At 39.6% G+C, this 17,992-nt stretch overlaps 1 protein-coding gene across 1 annotated transcript; it reads right to left on the reverse strand.

Annotated features, from left to right (window-relative positions):
* Window positions 1–1,789: 1,789 nt before the first annotated feature.
* LOC136419072 (uncharacterized) lies at window positions 1,790–2,854 on the reverse strand. Its single transcript, XM_066405240.1, has 2 exons — window positions 1,918–2,854; window positions 1,790–1,869 (listed from the first exon to the last, which is right to left on the reverse strand). The coding sequence occupies exons 1-2, from the start codon at window positions 2,852–2,854 to the stop codon at window positions 1,790–1,792; spliced, it is 1,017 nt and encodes a 338-aa protein (XP_066261337.1).
* Window positions 2,855–17,992: the final 15,138 nt, after the last annotated feature.

Genomic DNA, 17,992 nt, shown 5'->3' on the forward strand with positions numbered 1-17,992 from the left:
CAAAATGACTAAAACAGGCAGAAACGAGCGAAATCGGTCAGAAACGATCGTTTCATCTCTGAATTTGCTCAAATCGACCCATTTGGCATATTTCGGCCAAATCTGTCTATTTTGGATGGAAACAGAAACAAATGGATGAAAACGTGCCAAAATGACTAAAACAGGCAAAAACGAGCGAAATCGCTCAGAAACGATCGTTTCATCTCTGAATTTGCTCAAATCGGCCGATTTGACCTATTTCGGCCAAATCTGTCTATTTTGGATGGAAACAGAACCAAATGGATGAAAACGAGCCAAAATGACTAAAACAGGCAGAAACGAGCGAAATCGGTCAGAAACGATCGTTTCATCAAGGAATTTGCTCAAACCGGCCGATTTGACCTATTTCGGCCAAATCTGTCTATTTTGGATGGAAACAGAACCAAATGGATGAAAACGTGCCAAAATGACTAAAACTGGCAGAAACGAGCGAAATCGGTCAGAAACGATCGTTTCATCTCTGAATTTGCTCAAATCGACCGATTTGACTTATTTCGGCCAAATCTGTCTATTTTGGATGGAAACAGAACCAAATGGATGAAAACGTGCCAAAATGACTAAAACAGGCAGAAACGAGCGAAATCGGTCAGAAACGATCGTTTCATCTCTGAATTTGCTCAAATCGACCCATTTGGCATATTTCGGCCAAATCTGTCTATTTTGGATGGAAACAGAAACAAATGGATGAAAACGTGCCAAAATGACTAAAACAGGCAGAAACGAGCGAAATCGGTCAGAAACGATCGTTTCATCTCTGAATTTGCTCAAATCGACCGATTTGACTTATTTCGGCCAAATCTGTCTATTTTGGATGGAAACAGAACCAAATGGATGAAAACGTGCCAAAATGACTAAAACAGGCAGAAACGAGCGAAATCGGTCAGAAACGATCGTTTCATCTCTGAATTTGCTCAAATCGACCGATTTGACTTATTTCGGCCAAATCTGTGTATTTTGGATGGAAACAGAACCAAATGGATGAAAACGTGCCAAAATGACTAAAACAGGCAGAAACGAGCGAAATCGGTCAGAAACGATCGTTTCATCAAGGAATTTGCTCAAACCGGCCGATTTGACCTATTTCGGCCAAATCTGTCTATTTTGGATGGAAACAGAACCAAATGGATGAAAACGTGCCAAAATGACTAAAACTGGCAGAAACGAGCGAAATCGGTCAGAAACGATCGTTTCATCTCTGAATTTGCTCAAATCGACCGATTTGACTTATTTCGGCCAAATCTGTCTATTTTGGATGGAAACAGAACCAAATGGATGAAAACGTGCCAAAATGACTAAAACAGGCAGAAACGAGCGAAATCGGTCAGAAACGATCGTTTCATCTCTGAATTTGCTCAAATCGACCGATTTGACTTATTTCGGCCAAATCTGTGTATTTTGGATGGAAACAGAACCAAATGGATGAAAACGTGCCAAAATGACTAAAACAGGCAGAAACGAGCGAAATCGGTCAGAAACGATCGTTTCATCAAGGAATTTGCTAGTTATGTTTTGATCCGTTTTAAGACTCAAAAAAAAACACTTTACTTTGAAATTAATTTATTTCAAACAGGACCGATAGTAAACACAACGTTCGCGATACAAGCAAAGACTCACTAAAAAGGCTACTGCGCTTAATGCTACTTCTTATTTATACTAATCGTACGGGTGACGTCATAACAGCGACGCTTGGTGTTACGGGGATGTAACTCCTCCACCCTTAGATGGGCATAAAACCCGAAGTTTCTATGACCTAAATTACTATGTCATTTTCTGGACCCTCGGTCTTTTTGTATTTTAAAACAATAGGCCATAGATACTTTGCTAATAAACCTAATAAGGACAATATTATGATACCATACAATAGGACAGTCCAAATACTGGTTCTGTCGTAGTGAAGGTTAGTATTTAGTAACATTGAATTTTCCTTCTTCTGCAAATCAACCTCATTCTGTAATTCGGCGATATTATTTAAATCTATTTTGCTTAAGTTAGGCAGTTCTATTTTTTTGTATGGCTTTTGATATGTATGATTAATATTTATGTCTAACAAAGGGAAAATTTGAAATTGCCGGTTGGTTTTCCTATTGCCTCTTAAAACTATGTTCCTTATTTTAAGATTACAACGATACTCTAAATCTATTGCGTAAGTTCCATCCAACAGAATGTTACTTTGTGAAGATTTACATGTTTCTAATCCGACAATACTTTTGGTGGTCACCAGGATCCACTTATTATCGTCTATGTTTTGTATTTGTGTTTCCCCCAGGGTAACAGTTATTGTTTTACATCGTGTGGCGTTGTGTTCGTAACGCAGGAGTTGTACTTCGCATGGGGAAAAATCGTGGAAGTTATCTATATGTATTTGAGGGCATAGATATTCATTAGGGGATACGTACCGACAGGGTTCGTTCGCGTATCCGAATGTTTGGTCGTTTATCAGTAGATATTCGGATCGGGGTATTATGACTTTGTATACTTCGCCATGTCTTACGGGCAAGGGAAGTAATCGGAATAAATCATAACTAACTTTTTCTACTAATGGAATTTCGATGATGAACGTGATCGAGTTATCTTTGGCGAAACTTTTTATTTCCAAAGTGTTTTCGATAGTTAATAGATTTTCAATGTTGGGCTCGAATGGTAGTTTTCCTAGGGGAATTTGCTCTTTCATTGACTGTAGTTCTGTTAGGAATTCACTTGGGTCGATTATGGTGTTATGGAAGGTGTTTAATTTAGCAAAGGTAATTGCCTCTTCGATATTTGAAAGTATATCGTAAATATTCTGGTAAAAGACGGTAATTTGGGTGATAATCATTTGGATACGATAGAACTCAAAAAGGTTTGTTTCCTTGACCTCGATCTGATTGACGACATCTATTATTTGTCTAATACGTGACTCCAATATAATTTGGTTATGGGATACATTTCTTATTGTTTCTCTGAAATTGATTATTGATTTAGAAAAAAGAGTCATTTGCTTGTCAATGGCGGATTTTAAATCGTTTTGGTTTTGTTTAAGGATTTCCATGTTTTGGTCGATACGTTTTGCGTCATCTTGGTCTAGGTTCCCCGTTATTGTTTTTATGATTGATCCTAAGGCGTTTATAAGAGCTCGTTTCGTTCTTAATTTGTTCGGGAAGATTTGATTTATCTGACGGATGATTTTGTGTTTTAAGCTAGTAGTCACAACAAGGGAATTGTGGTATTCGAGTTTATAGTCAGTGAAGTTATTTAGGGTTTTGACGAGTAAGTCGAATTGGGTATTAATTTTTGCGAATTCTTGTAATAGTTCGGTCATGTCGTACGTTTGGATAAAGTGCCAGTGGTCAATAGTCTTCTGGGCCTTGCCTAACTTGTAGGGTAGTACACCGGGGTTGGATTTTAAGTTGATGTACTGGGATTTTCCATGCGCGAGGGGCCATCTGTAAAAGGGGTTTCTTTAGTTCCTTGATATGTGCTATTTCAATTTTGTAGGGGCTTCGCGTGCTTTGGATTTTTACCTTATTATGTTCTAATTTTTCTATGATTATAAACGGTCCGCTGAATCTTGGGTTCTTTTTGTTTCGAGAGTTTAAATTTCGGTAGACCTTTTGGTTGACCTTAAAATCGGGGGATTCGTTTCCTTTGTGATTCCTTTTGGCAATAACTTTCTCCTTATTACTTTCCATTTTCTTCACGACATCTTCGCATAATGCATCGACTTTGGCTTTATGAGAGGAGACGTAGTCTGAGTAAAACGTTGTTGATATGAGGTCAAAAGGGTCTCTTGTATTTGTGTGTCCCAGGATGAGTTCGTGGGGTGTGAAATTTGTTACGCTACTTTTAGTGCTGTTGTATGCGATTATGGCATATGGAATTAGTTCAGTAATCGGTTTTGTGTCGTCCTTTTGTTTTAGGATTCTGAGGTGTTCAATCAATGTAGAGTGGAAGCGTTCCACTGGTGCGTTAGATTCGTGGTGTCTAGGGGTCGTGAAGTGAATGTTAATTTTTTGGGTTTTCAACAATTCCTTCAATAGTTCGTTGTTAAATTCTTTGCCATTATCACAAGTGACTGTCTCAGGGCATCCGAAGAATGAGAAGAAGTTGACGAGTTTATCGCACACCGATTTCGCGTTTTTGTCATACGGATATGCTTGTCCAAATTTGGAAAATTTATCGAAGATTGTTAGGAAATTTTGTGCTTCGAATGTAAAGGTGTCGATATGTATCATCTGAAAGGGTTTGCTAGGTGTTTCTGTTCTTGTAAGAGGAATGTAAGATTTGAAACGGCAGTATTTTGACGTTTGGCAAATGGTGCAATCATTGATATATTTTGTCACGTCTTCTTTTAGCTTGGGCCAGTAATAAAGGGCTTTAAGGCGTTGGTACGTTTCGTTGATGCCTCTGTGGTTCTGCTTGCCTTCGTGTTGGTGGGTGATGAGCATGATTTTTTCTTCCGGGTCTGCGATGTTGTGTAGCAGTTTGGTGCATATTCTTATTTGTAGATTTTGAAAATATTTTAGGCATACATCTATAAATGGGGACATTAAGTCTTTGTCGACGAAGTATACGTAACAGGGCTTTTTGCAAGTGAGATATTCTTGAATAAATTGTTTAATAGTGTCTGGGTTATTTGATACGTCTACGTGACTTATTACGTGATTCTCATAGCGTTCTTTGTTAAATTTTATCTGCACGTGTGGAGATTTCTTTATCAGGAATTGCAGGTGCTTGTTGTTTATAATTTCGTCTAGAATGCTGAGTCCTGGATTCTCACGGTCAGCGTCTTGGCTGTGTACTGTTTCATCGGCGGTTGCTGCGTCAGGCGGACGTAGTTGAATATCGGAGATGATATTTATTTTCTGCTGGCTAGTCCCGGGTCTGTTATCAAAGTTGGTTTCTTCGAAGTTGGTGTTTCCTGCGACTGTTTCTAAGTAGTCTTTGATGTCGTCGTCAGAGTTACCAGGGTTATTCAAAATTGACTCGTTCTCGTAAATATTCAGTTGTATCCTGGACAGGGCATCTGCGTTAGTGTTCTGGCGTCCCTTCTTGTATATTATCTGGTAATCGAACTCTTCTAGTCTCAATCGCCATCTCACCAATTTTGAGTTAGGTTCCTTCAGGTTAAAAAGCCATACTAGGGGCCTATGGTCTGTGTAAATGTAAAACTTGCGGCCAAATAAGTAGGGGCGGAAATATTTACATGCCCAAACTATTGCTAGTAATTCTTTCTCGATTGTCGAATATTTGGTTTCCGAATCATTTAGGGTCCTAGATGCATAGGCTATGGGTCGATCATTAGGTATTGGACCTTGCGATAAAACAGCTCCGATTGCATAGTTACTCGCATCCGTGGTCAATAGAAAGGGTTTCGAGAAGTCGGGATATTGTAAGACGGGGAAATTTATTAGAATTTGTTTGCAGTGGTTAAAAGAATTAACGAATTCAGGGTTATGTATTATCTTAACATTTTTCTTGAGGCAGTTGGTCAGTGGCTTTGTAATTTTAGCAAAATCTTTAATAAAGCGTCTATAGTATCCGACTAATCCTAGGAATGACTTTATCTCTCGGGTAGTTTTGGGAATAGGAAAGTTTTTCACTGCATTGATCTTGTCGGGATTCGGCTTTACTCCGTCTCGACTCACAACGTGTCCTAAGTACTGTACCTCTTTCCTTAGAAACTCGGACTTGTCAAGTTGGATTTTAAACTTTGAGTCTCTCAGTCGTTTAAAAACGTTTCTTAGATTTTCGATATGTTCTTGCAGGCTTGTACTAAAGATGATCACATCGTCTAAGTAGACTAGACATGTTTCATTTTGTAGTCCTCGTAGGATGTTGTTCATCACGCGTTGGAAGGTCGCCGGGGCGTTTTTGAGGCCGAAGGGCATTCGTAGAAATTCGTAATGCCCGGTGTCCGTAGTAAAAGCTGTTTTGCCAATGTCTTCATCATGCATTTGGATTTGGTGAAATCCATTTGCTAAGTCCAGTGTCGTGAAATAATGGGCTTTGCCTAGTTTGTCAAGTATTTCGTTGATATTAGGCAAAGGGAATTTATCATCTACTGTCTGTTCGTTCAGCTTTCGGTAGTCGATGACCATTCGCCACTTTTGTTTCTTAGATTGGTCTAGTTTTTTTGGCACGATCCAAATAGGCGATGACCATGGTGAATTTGAATCTCGGATGATATTTTGATGTAATAATTCGGAAACTTGCTTTTTTACCTCGGCACGATATACTTCGGGGTACCTATACGTCTTAGTAAAAATGGGAGTTTCGTCTTTGACCTTTATCCTGTGTTTTATTGAATTAGTAAAAGTTAACGGGATGTTTTCGCAATGGAAAATATCACGGAATTCGTAGCATAGTTTGGAGATCTGTTCCCTTTCTTCGGAATTGCAGTGGTCAAGTCTAATTTTTCTTAGGTTATCCTTGAGCAATTGGTCAGTGGTTTGTCCGGCAGAATTTTGAGTTAAGGGGTGATCTATGAAGTTTAATTCGTTCGTGTTTATTGGTTCTATGTTGAACGTTTCGAGAAGTTGCAGGTTTATCGGATTTTCTCTAGGGTTTAAGGCGGTAGTCAGGGCTGTATTGTTTTGAACTCGTACTAGGCATTCTGGAATTTCGAGGTGTCCTAGTTTTTGATAAGGGATTATGCCGTATCCGTTGGACATTTTGACTGGAATTCTGATTTGCTGGATACTCCTAGGGCTTATTACGTAATTGAAATCGTGGTAATTAATATCTCGGGGTTGAGGGGTTTTCGCATCGTGGTAAACAGGTAGTGTTGTTCCGGGTAAGTTTAAAGTATTCGCTTTGAAATCGATTTTGGCGTCTAATTGTTTCATAAGATCAAGTCCTATGAGTCCTTCAAATTTTGGGGAGAATTCGAAAAGGAAAAATTTATGTGAACCTGGTGTTTGTAACGTGGGGAATATTGGTAGTGTGATAGTTTCGTTATGAAAAGAAGTTGCGTGGGCGGTCTGAACTTGAAAGAGTTCTTCCTGAATTAAATGGGGAAATTTCTGATAAGCAATTTGGGGTTTTAGGAAGCTTCTAGTGCTACCAGTGTCTAACAAGAATTTAGATTTGAGTTCGGGTATCAGGATGTATGGTAATTGGGTGTCATGGTTGTTTAAGAATATTACGTCGTGTTTGTGCTCTGACCGGTTAAAGGAAAATTTAGGTTTTCCTCTTGGGTATCCTTTTCAATATCGGGTTGCTGATAATCGATGTCATGATACAGATGATTCTGGTCAAATGGTGCATTAAAATGATCCTCAACGAGATTTAAGTCGTAGGGGTTCTCGGGAGGTTCCTCGATAGGTACGTCAATGTGATCGGGGTGTTCAGGTGTTTGAGGGAATACTTCCTGATTGTACAGTTCTTGGCTTATAAAATTCTTTTTGTTGCCGTTAATCAAGGTGTTACCAGAACTGGTGTCCATGGGTTCAAATTTACGACTGATGTTAGATCTTTGGGACGCTTGTCCAAAGGGTTTAGGGGCAAATCCATTAGGTCGAAAAGCATTGGACTGGTTACTGAAAGGGCCGTTTGCTTTTGGCAAATAGCTTGGGAAACTAGAATTTGAGAACTGTGGTTTTGGGAAGTTGTTTTGTTGTGGGAAGCTCGGGAATGTTCGAGATGAATTGAAGTTGTTTGCCCATTGCGTTGGGGGTGCATTTGAAGTTTGAGGGTTACGGCTGAAATGGCTTGGGAAACTGGGTCTATTCATGGGCGTGGAACTAGAATTGTGAAATCTATTGGGTGGTTTTTGACTTTGCCCGAAATTTTGTGTAGTTTTGAAGCGAATAAAATTTTCCTCTTCTTTCACAAATGACATGGCTTGTTCCAAACTCGATGGGGTTTTTAATCTTACTACAAGTTGGAGGTTATACGGTAATCCATTGATGAACGTTTTTAGTGCAAATTCGTCGTAGTGATTAATCTTAATTAATTTTGTTTCATTGGTATCTGGGCCAGCGTTAAGTTTAGCAAATAGTAAACTCCTTGAATCTTGAATTCTCATGCCAAATTGCAAGGGAGATTCGGTTTTAAAAGGTTTTAAATTAATTAAGTCTTGTATTAGACAGTCTATAGATCTTTGATCCGCGAAACTGAGGGTCAAAACATCCTTTATGAGTGCCCAAGAATTTAATTCGACACGTGAAGAAATTAATTCGGCTGCTCTACCAGTCAATTTACTAAGTATCGTATCGAACAGGCAAATATTTATGGGATCATTTGGTTCTGCACGGTTAAAAAAAGCTTTTAACAGATTTTCCACAGCGGTAATAAATCTATTTAGTAAGCGAGGGTTACCGTCAAAATGTGGGATGTTATCAGACTGATATTTCAACAATTGGTAATTTACTGGGGGCATGTTGCTATTAGAATGGAGCGATATGTTATTAAATAAATCACTAAGATCAATTTCGTTTATCGGCTCAATCGTGAAGGCTCGGTTTTAGCAAAGTTAATACAATCGCTTCCTATTACTATTCTACTTAAAGTCTAATGCTAACAAAATGACAATTGATTAAACTTACAGCAAAATGAAGATTATTAGCTTCATGAAGTCTCTCGATGAGGCGATGGTCTTCGTCTTTGGGCTTCTCAGGATTGGCGATTTTTGTCCACCTGCGAAGGGTCCTACGAAGTACTGGAACTGGTCGATATGCTCTCGAACAGTGTCCAGGGCCTGTGGAGCTTGCTGTCTCGTCGTCGATTTGATCGGTGGTCCTTCGGGTTTCCTTAAGTCCTTTTGGAGTTAGATTCTTCTTTGAGCAAATTCTTGAAAGAAACCGTTCAAAATATGCCCTTTTGAACGTCTCAAAAATCCGAACGACTGCGCCAGTTATGTTTTGATCCGTTTTAAGACTCAAAAAAAAACACTTTACTTTGAAATTAATTTATTTCAAACAGGACCGATAGTAAACACAACGTTCGCGATACAAGCAAAGACTCACTAAAAAGGCTACTGCGCTTAATGCTACTTCTTATTTATACTAATCGTACGGGTGACGTCATAACAGCGACGCTTGGTGTTACGGGGATGTAACTTGCTCAAACCGGCCGATTTGACCTATTTCGGCCAAATCTGTCTATTTTGGATTCAAATTGCACCAAATTGATGAAAACGTGCCAAAATGACTAAAACAGGCAGAAACGAGCGAAATAGGTCAGAAACGATCGTTTCATGTCCGAATTTGCTCAAATCGACCGATTTGGCTTATTTCGGCCAAATCTGTCTATTTTGGATGGAAACAGAACCAAATGGATGAAAACGTGCCCAAATGACTAAAACAGGCAAAAACGAGCGAAATCGCTCAGAAACGATCGTTTCATCTCTGAATTTGCTCAAATCGACCGATTTGGCTTATTTCGGCCAAATCTGTCTATTTTGGATGGAAACAGAACCAAATGGATGAAAACGTGCCAAAATGACTAAAACAGGCAGAAACGAGCGAAATCGGTCAGAAACGATCGTTTCATCAAGGAATTTGTTCAAATCGGCCGATTTGACCTATTTCGGCCAAATCTGTCTATTTTGGATTCAAATTGCACCAAATTGATGTAATCGTGCCAAAATGACTAAAACAGGCAGAAACGAGCGAAATCGGTCAGAAACGATCGTTTCATCTCTGAATTTGCTCAAATCGACCGATTTGGCTTATTTCGGCCAAATCTGTCTATTTTGGATGGAAACAGAACCAAATGGATGAAAACGTGCCAAAATGACTAAAACAGGCAGAAACGAGCGAAATCAGTCAGAAACGATCGTTTCATGTCTGAATTTGCTCAAATCGACCGATTTGGCTTATTTCGGCCAAATCTGTGTATTTTGGATGGAAACAGAACCAAATGGATGAAAACGTGCCAAAATGACTAAAACAGGCAGAAACGAGCGAAATCGGTCAGAAACGATCGTTTCATGTCCGAATTTGCTCAAATAGACCGATTTGGCTTATTTCGGCCAAATCTGTCTATTTTGGATGGAAACTGAACCAAATGGATGAAAACGTGCCAAAATGACTAAAACTGGCAGAAACGAGCGAAATCGGTCAGAAACGATCGTTTCATCTCTGAATTAGCTCAAATCGACCCAATTGGCATATTTCGGCCAAATCTGTCTATTTTGGATGGAAACAGAAACAAATGGATGAAAACGTGCCAAAATGACTAAAACAGGCAGAAACGAGCGAAGTCGGTCAGAAACGATCGTTTCATCTCTGAATTTGCTCAAATCGACCGATTTGGCTTATTTCGGCCAAATCTGTCTATTTTGGATTCAAATTGCACCAAATGGATGAAAACGTGCCAAAATGACTAAAACAGGCAGAAACGAGCGAAATCGGTCAGAAACGATCGTTTCATCAAGGAATTTGCTCAAACCGGCCGATTTGACCTATTTCGGCCAAATCTGTCTATTTTGGATGGAAACAGAACCAAATGGATGAAAACGTGCCAAAATGACTAAAACAGGCAGAAACGAGCGAAATCGGTCAGAAACGATCGTTTCATCAAGGAATTTGTTCAAATCGGCCGATTTGACCTATTTCGGCCAAATCTGTCTATTTTGGATGGAAACAGAACCAAATGGATGAAAACGTGCCAAAATGACTAAAACAGGCAGAAACGAGCGAAATCGGTCAGAAACGATCGTTTCATCAAGGAATTTGTTCAAATCGGCCGATTTGACCTATTTCGGCCAAATCTGTCTATTTTGGATGGAAACAGAACCAAATGGATGAAAACGTGCCAAAATGACTAAAACAGGCAGAAACGAGCGAAATCGGTCAGAAACGATCGTTTCATCTCTGAATTTGTTCAAATCGACCGATTTGGTTTATCTCGGCCAAATCTGTCTATTTTGGATTCAAATTGCACCAAATGGATGAAAACGTGCCAAAATGACTAAAACAGGCAGAAACGAGCGAAATCGGTCAGAAACGATCGTTTCATGTCTGAATTTGCTCAAATCGACCGATTTGACTTATTTCGGCCAAATCTGTCTATTTTGGATGGAAACAGAACCAAATGGATGAAAACGTGCCAAAATGACTAAAACAGGCAGAAACGAGCGAAATCGGTCAGAAACGATCGTTTCATCAAGGAATTTGTTCAAATCGGCCGATTTGACCTATTTCGGCCAAATCTGTCTATTTTGGATGGAAACAGAACCAAATGGATGAAAACGTGCCAAAATGACAAAAACAGGCAGAAACGAGCGAAATCAGTCAGAAACGATCGTTTCATGTCTGAATTTGCTCAAATCGACCGATTTGACTTATTTCGGCCAAATCTGTCTATTTTGGATGGAAACAGAACCAAATGGATGAAAACGTGCCAAAATGACTAAAACAGGCAGAAACGAGCGAAATCGGTCAGAAACGATCGTTTCATCTCTGAATTTGTTCAAATCGACCGATTTGGTTTATCTCGGCCAAATCTGTCTATTTTGGATTAAAATTGCACCAAATGGATGAAAACGTGCCAAAATGACTAAAACAGGCAGAAACGAGCGAAATCGGTCAGAAACGATCGTTTCATCTCTGAATTTGCTCAAATCGACCGATTTGGATTATTTCGGCCAAATCTGTCTATTTTGGATGGAAACAGAACCAAATGGATGAAAACGTGCCAAAATGACTAAAACAGGCAGAAACGAACGAAATCGGTCAGAAACGAACGTTTCATCAAGGAATTTGCTCAAATCGACCGATTTGGATTATTTCGGCCAAATCTGTCTATTTTGGATTCAAATTGCACCAAATTGATGAAAACGTGCCAAAATGACTAAAACAGGCAGAAACGAGCGAAATCGGTCAGAAACGATCGTTTCATGTCCGAATTTGCTCAAATCGACCGATTTGGCTTATTTCGGCAAAATCTGTCTATTTTGGATGGAAACAGAACCAAATGGATGAAAACGTGCCAAAATGACTAAAACAGGCAGAAACGAGCGAAATCAGTCAGAAACGATCGTTTCATGTCTGAATTTGCTCAAATCGACCGATTTGGCTTATTTCGGCCAAATCTGTCTATTTTGGATGGAAACAGAACCAAATGGATGAAAACGTGCCAAAATGACTAAAACAGGCAGAAACGAGCGAAATCAGTCAGAAACGATCGTTTCATGTCTGAATTTGCTCAAATCGACCGATTTGGCTTATTTCGGCCAAATCTGTCTATTTTGGATGGAAACAGAACCAAATGGATGAAAACGTGCCCAAATGACTAAAACAGGCAAAAACGAGCGAAATCGCTCAGAAACGATCGTTTCATCTCTGAATTTGCTCAAATCGACCGATTTGGCTTATTTCGGCCAAATCTGTCTATTTTGGATGGAAACAGAACCAAATGGATGAAAACGTGCCAAAATGACTAAAACAGGCAGAAACGAGCGAAATCAGTCAGAAACGATCGTTTCATGTCTGAATTTGCTCAAATCGACCGATTTGGCTTATTTCGGCCAAATCTGTCTATTTTGGATGGAAACAGAACCAAATGGATGAAAACGTGCCAAAATGACTAAAACAGGCAGAAACGAACGAAATCGGTCAGAAACGAACGTTTCATCAAGGAATTTGCTCAAATCGACCGATTTGGATTATTTCGGCCAAATCTGTCTATTTTGGATTCAAATTGCACCAAATTGATGAAAACGTGCCAAAATGACTAAAACAGGCAGAAACGAGCGAAATCGGTCAGAAACGATCGTTTCATCAAGGAATTTGCTCAAATCGGCCGATTTGACCTATTTCGGCCAAATCTGTCTATTTTGGATGGAAACAGAACCAAATGGATGAAAACGTGCCAAAATGACTAAAACAGGCAGAAACGAGCGAAATCGGTCAGAAACGATCGTTTCATCAAGGAATTTGTTCAAATCGGCCGATTTGACCTATTTCGGCCAAATCTGTCTGTTTTGGATGGAAACAGAACCAAATGGATGAAAACGTGCCAAAATGACAAAAACAGGCAGAAACGAGCGAAATCGGTCAGAAACGATCGTTTCATCTCTGAATTTGTTCAAATCGACCGATTTGGTTTATCTCGGCCAAATCTGTCTATTTTGGATTCAAATTGCACCAAATGGATGAAAACGTGCCAAAATGACTAAAACAGGCAGAAACGAGCGAAATCGGTCAGAAACGATCGTTTCATGTCCGAATTTGCTCAAATCGACCGATTTGGCTTATTTCGGCCAAATCTGTCTATTTTGGATGGAAACAGAACCAAATGGATGAAAACGTGCCAAAATGACTAAAACAGGCAGAAACGAACGAAATCGGTCAGAAACGAACGTTTCATCAAGGAATTTGCTCAAATCGACCGATTTGGCTTATTTCGGCCAAATCTGTCTATTTTGGATGGAAACAGAACCAAATGGATGAAAACGTGCCAAAATGACTAAAACAGGCAGAAACGAACGAAATCGGTCAGAAACGAACGTTTCATCAAGGAATTTGCTCAAATCGACCGATTTGGCTTATTTCGGCCAAATCTGTCTATTTTGGATGGAAACAGAACCAAATGGATGAAAACGTGCCAAAATGACTAAAACAGGCAGAAACGAACGAAATCGGTCAGAAACGAACGTTTCATCAAGGAATTTGCTCAAATCGACCGATTTGGATTATTTCGGCCAAATCTGTCTATTTTGGATTCAAATTGCACCAAATTGATGAAAACGTGCCAAAATGACTAAAACAGGCAGAAACGAGCGAAATAGGTCAGAAACGATCGTTTCATGTCCGAATTTGCTCAAATCGACCGATTTGGCTTATTTCGGCCAAATCTGTCTATTTTGGATGGAAACAGAACCAAATGGATGAAAACGTGCCCAAATGACTAAAACAGGCAAAAACGAGCGAAATCGCTCAGAAACGATCGTTTCATCTCTGAATTTGCTCAAATCGACCGATTTGGCTTATTTCGGCCAAATCTGTCTATTTTGGATGGAAACAGAACCAAATGGATGAAAACGTGCCAAAATGACTAAAACAGGCAGAAACGAGCGAAATCAGTCAGAAACGATCGTTTCATGTCTGAATTTGCTCAAATCGACCGATTTGGCTTATTTCGGCCAAATCTGTCTATTTTGGATGGAAACAGAACCAAATGGATGAAAACGTGCCAAAATGACTAAAACAGGCAGAAACGAACGAAATCGGTCAGAAACGAACGTTTCATCAAGGAATTTGCTCAAATCGACCGATTTGGATTATTTCGGCCAAATCTGTCTATTTTGGATTCAAATTGCACCAAATTGATGAAAACGTGCCAAAATGACTAAAACAGGCAGAAACGAGCGAAATCGGTCAGAAACGATCGTTTCATGTCCGAATTTGCTCAAATCGACCGATTTGGCTTATTTCGGCAAAGTCTGTCTATTTTGGATGGAAACAGAACCAAATGGATGAAAACGTGCCAAAATGACTAAAACAGGCAGAAACGAGCGAAATCGGTCAGAAACGATCGTTTCATCAAGGAATTTGCTCAAATCGGCCGATTTGACCTATTTCGGCCAAATCTGTCTATTTTGGATGGAAACAGAACCAAATGGATGAAAACGTGCCAAAATGACTAAAACAGGCAGAAACGAGCGAAATCGGTCAGAAACGATCGTTTCATCAAGGAATTTGTTCAAATCGGCCGATTTGACCTATTTCGGCCAAATCTGTCTGTTTTGGATGGAAACAGAACCAAATGGATGAAAACGTGCCAAAATGACAAAAACAGGCAGAAACGAGCGAAATCGGTCAGAAACGATCGTTTCATCTCTGAATTTGTTCAAATCGACCGATTTGGTTTATCTCGGCCAAATCTGTCTATTTTGGATTCAAATTGCACCAAATGGATGAAAACGTGCCAAAATGACTAAAACAGGCAGAAACGAGCGAAATCGGTCAGAAACGATCGTTTCATGTCCGAATTTGCTCAAATCGACCGATTTGGCTTATTTCGGCAAAATCTGTCTATTTTGGATGGAAACAGAACCAAATGGATGAAAACGTGCCAAAATGACTAAAACAGGCAGAAACGAGCGAAATCAGTCAGAAACGATCGTTTCATGTCTGAATTTGCTCAAATCGACCGATTTGGCTTATTTCGGCCAAATCTGTCTATTTTGGATGGAAACAGAACCAAATGGATGAAAACGTGCCCAAATGACTAAAACAGGCAAAAACGAGCGAAATCGCTCAGAAACGATCGTTTCATCTCTGAATTTGCTCAAATCGACCGATTTGGCTTATTTCGGCCAAATCTGTCTATTTTGGATGGAAACAGAACCAAATGGATGAAAACGTGCCAAAATGACTAAAACAGGCAGAAACGAGCGAAATCAGTCAGAAACGATCGTTTCATGTCTGAATTTGCTCAAATCGACCGATTTGGCTTATTTCGGCCAAATCTGTCTATTTTGGATGGAAACAGAACCAAATGGATGAAAACGTGCCAAAATGACTAAAACAGGCAGAAACGAACGAAATCGGTCAGAAACGAACGTTTCATCAAGGAATTTGCTCAAATCGACCGATTTGGATTATTTCGGCCAAATCTGTCTATTTTGGATTCAAATTGCACCAAATTGATGAAAACGTGCCAAAATGACTAAAACAGGCAGAAACGAGCGAAATCGGTCAGAAACGATCGTTTCATGTCCGAATTTGCTCAAATCGACCGATTTGGCTTATTTCGGCAAAATCTGTCTATTTTGGATGGAAACAGAACCAAATGGATGAAAACGTGCCAAAATGACTAAAACAGGCAGAAACGAGCGAAATCGGTCAGAATCGATCGTTTCATCAAGGAATTTGCTCAAATCGGCCGATTTGACCTATTTCGGCCAAATCTGTCTATTTTGGATGGAAACAGAACCAAATGGATGAAAACGTGCCAAAATGACTAAAACAGGCAGAAACGAGCGAAATCGGTCAGAAACGATCGTTTCATCAAGGAATTTGTTCAAATCGGCCGATTTGACCTATTTCGGCCAAATCTGTCTGTTTTGGATGGAAACAGAACCAAATGGATGAAAACGTGCCAAAATGACAAAAACAGGCAGAAACGAGCGAAATCGGTCAGAAACGATCGTTTCATCTCTGAATTTGTTCAAATCGACCGATTTGGTTTATCTCGGCCAAATCTGTCTATTTTGGATTCAAATTGCACCAAATGGATGAAAACGTGCCAAAATGACAAAAACAGGCAGAAACGAGCGAAATCGGTCAGAAACGATCGTTTCATCTCTGAATTTGTTCAAATCGACCGATTTGGTTTATCTCGGCCAAATCTGTCTATTTTGGATTCAAATTGCACCAAATGGATGAAAACGTGCCAAAATAACTAAAACAGGCAGAAACGAGCGAAATCGGTCAGAAACGATCGTTTCATCAAGGAATTTGTTCAAATCGGCCGATTTGACCTATTTCGGCCAAATCTGTCTGTTTTGGATGGAAACAGAACCAAATGGATGAAAACGTGCCAAAATGACAAAAACAGGCAGAAACGAGCGAAATCGGTCAGAAACGATCGTTTCATCTCTGAATTTGTTCAAATCGACCGATTTGGTTTATCTCGGCCAAATCTGTCTATTTTGGATTCAAATTGCACCAAATGGATGAAAACGTGCCAAAATGACTAAAACAGGCAGAAACGAGCGAAATCGGTCAGAAACGATCGTTTCATGTCCGAATTTGCTCAAATCGACCGATTTGGCTTATTTCGGCCAAATCTGTCTATTTTGGATGGAAACAGAACCAAATGGATGAAAACGTGCCAAAATGACTAAAACAGGCAGAAACGAACGAAATCGGTCAGAAACGAACGTTTCATCAAGGAATTTGCTCAAATCGACCGATTTGGCTTATTTCGGCCAAATCTGTCTATTTTGGATGGAAACAGAACCAAATGGATGAAAACGTGCCAAAATGACTAAAACAGGCAGAAACGAACGAAATCGGTCAGAAACGAACGTTTCATCAAGGAATTTGCTCAAATCGACCGATTTGGCTTATTTCGGCCAAATCTGTCTATTTTGGATGGAAACAGAACCAAATGGATGAAAACGTGCCAAAATGACTAAAACAGGCAGAAACGAACGAAATCGGTCAGAAACGAACGTTTCATCAAGGAATTTGCTCAAATCGACCGATTTGGATTATTTCGGCCAAATCTGTCTATTTTGGATTCAAATTGCACCAAATTGATGAAAACGTGCCAAAATGACTAAAACAGGCAGAAACGAGCGAAATAGGTCAGAAACGATCGTTTCATGTCCGAATTTGCTCAAATCGACCGATTTGGCTTATTTCGGCCAAATCTGTCTATTTTGGATGGAAACAGAACCAAATGGATGAAAACGTGCCCAAATGACTAAAACAGGCAAAAACGAGCGAAATCGCTCAGAAACGATCGTTTCATCTCTGAATTTGCTCAAATCGACCGATTTGGCTTATTTCGGCCAAATCTGTCTATTTTGGATGGAAACAGAACCAAATGGATGAAAACGTGCCAAAATGACTAAAACAGGCAGAAACGAGCGAAATCAGTCAGAAACGATCGTTTCATGTCTGAATTTGCTCAAATCGACCGATTTGGCTTATTTCGGCCAAATCTGTCTATTTTGGATGGAAACAGAACCAAATGGATGAAAACGTGCCAAAATGACTAAAACAGGCAGAAACGAACGAAATCGGTCAGAAACGAACGTTTCATCAAGGAATTTGCTCAAATCGACCGATTTGGATTATTTCGGCCAAATCTGTCTATTTTGGATTCAAATTGCACCAAATTGATGAAAACGTGCCAAAATGACTAAAACAGGCAGAAACGAGCGAAATCGGTCAGAAACGATCGTTTCATGTCCGAATTTGCTCAAATCGACCGATTTGGCTTATTTCGGCAAAGTCTGTCTATTTTGGATGGAAACAGAACCAAATGGATGAAAACGTGCCAAAATGACTAA

Source organism: Euwallacea similis, unplaced genomic scaffold (genome assembly GCF_039881205.1).
Source record: "Euwallacea similis isolate ESF13 unplaced genomic scaffold, ESF131.1 scaffold_66, whole genome shotgun sequence".
In the NCBI taxonomy this organism is placed as follows: Eukaryota; Metazoa; Arthropoda; class Insecta; order Coleoptera; family Curculionidae; genus Euwallacea; species Euwallacea similis.

Bases quoted from the DNA above. Each gene is read 5' to 3' on its own strand.
- LOC136419072 (XM_066405240.1), bottom strand. From the start codon at position 2,854: ATGATTATCACCCAAATTACCGTCTTTTACCAGAATATTTACGATATA. The intron at 1,870-1,917 runs GTATTTGGACTG...TGTCCTTATTAG, and splicing joins CCTTCACTACGACAGAACCA to GTTTATTAGCAAAGTATCTA.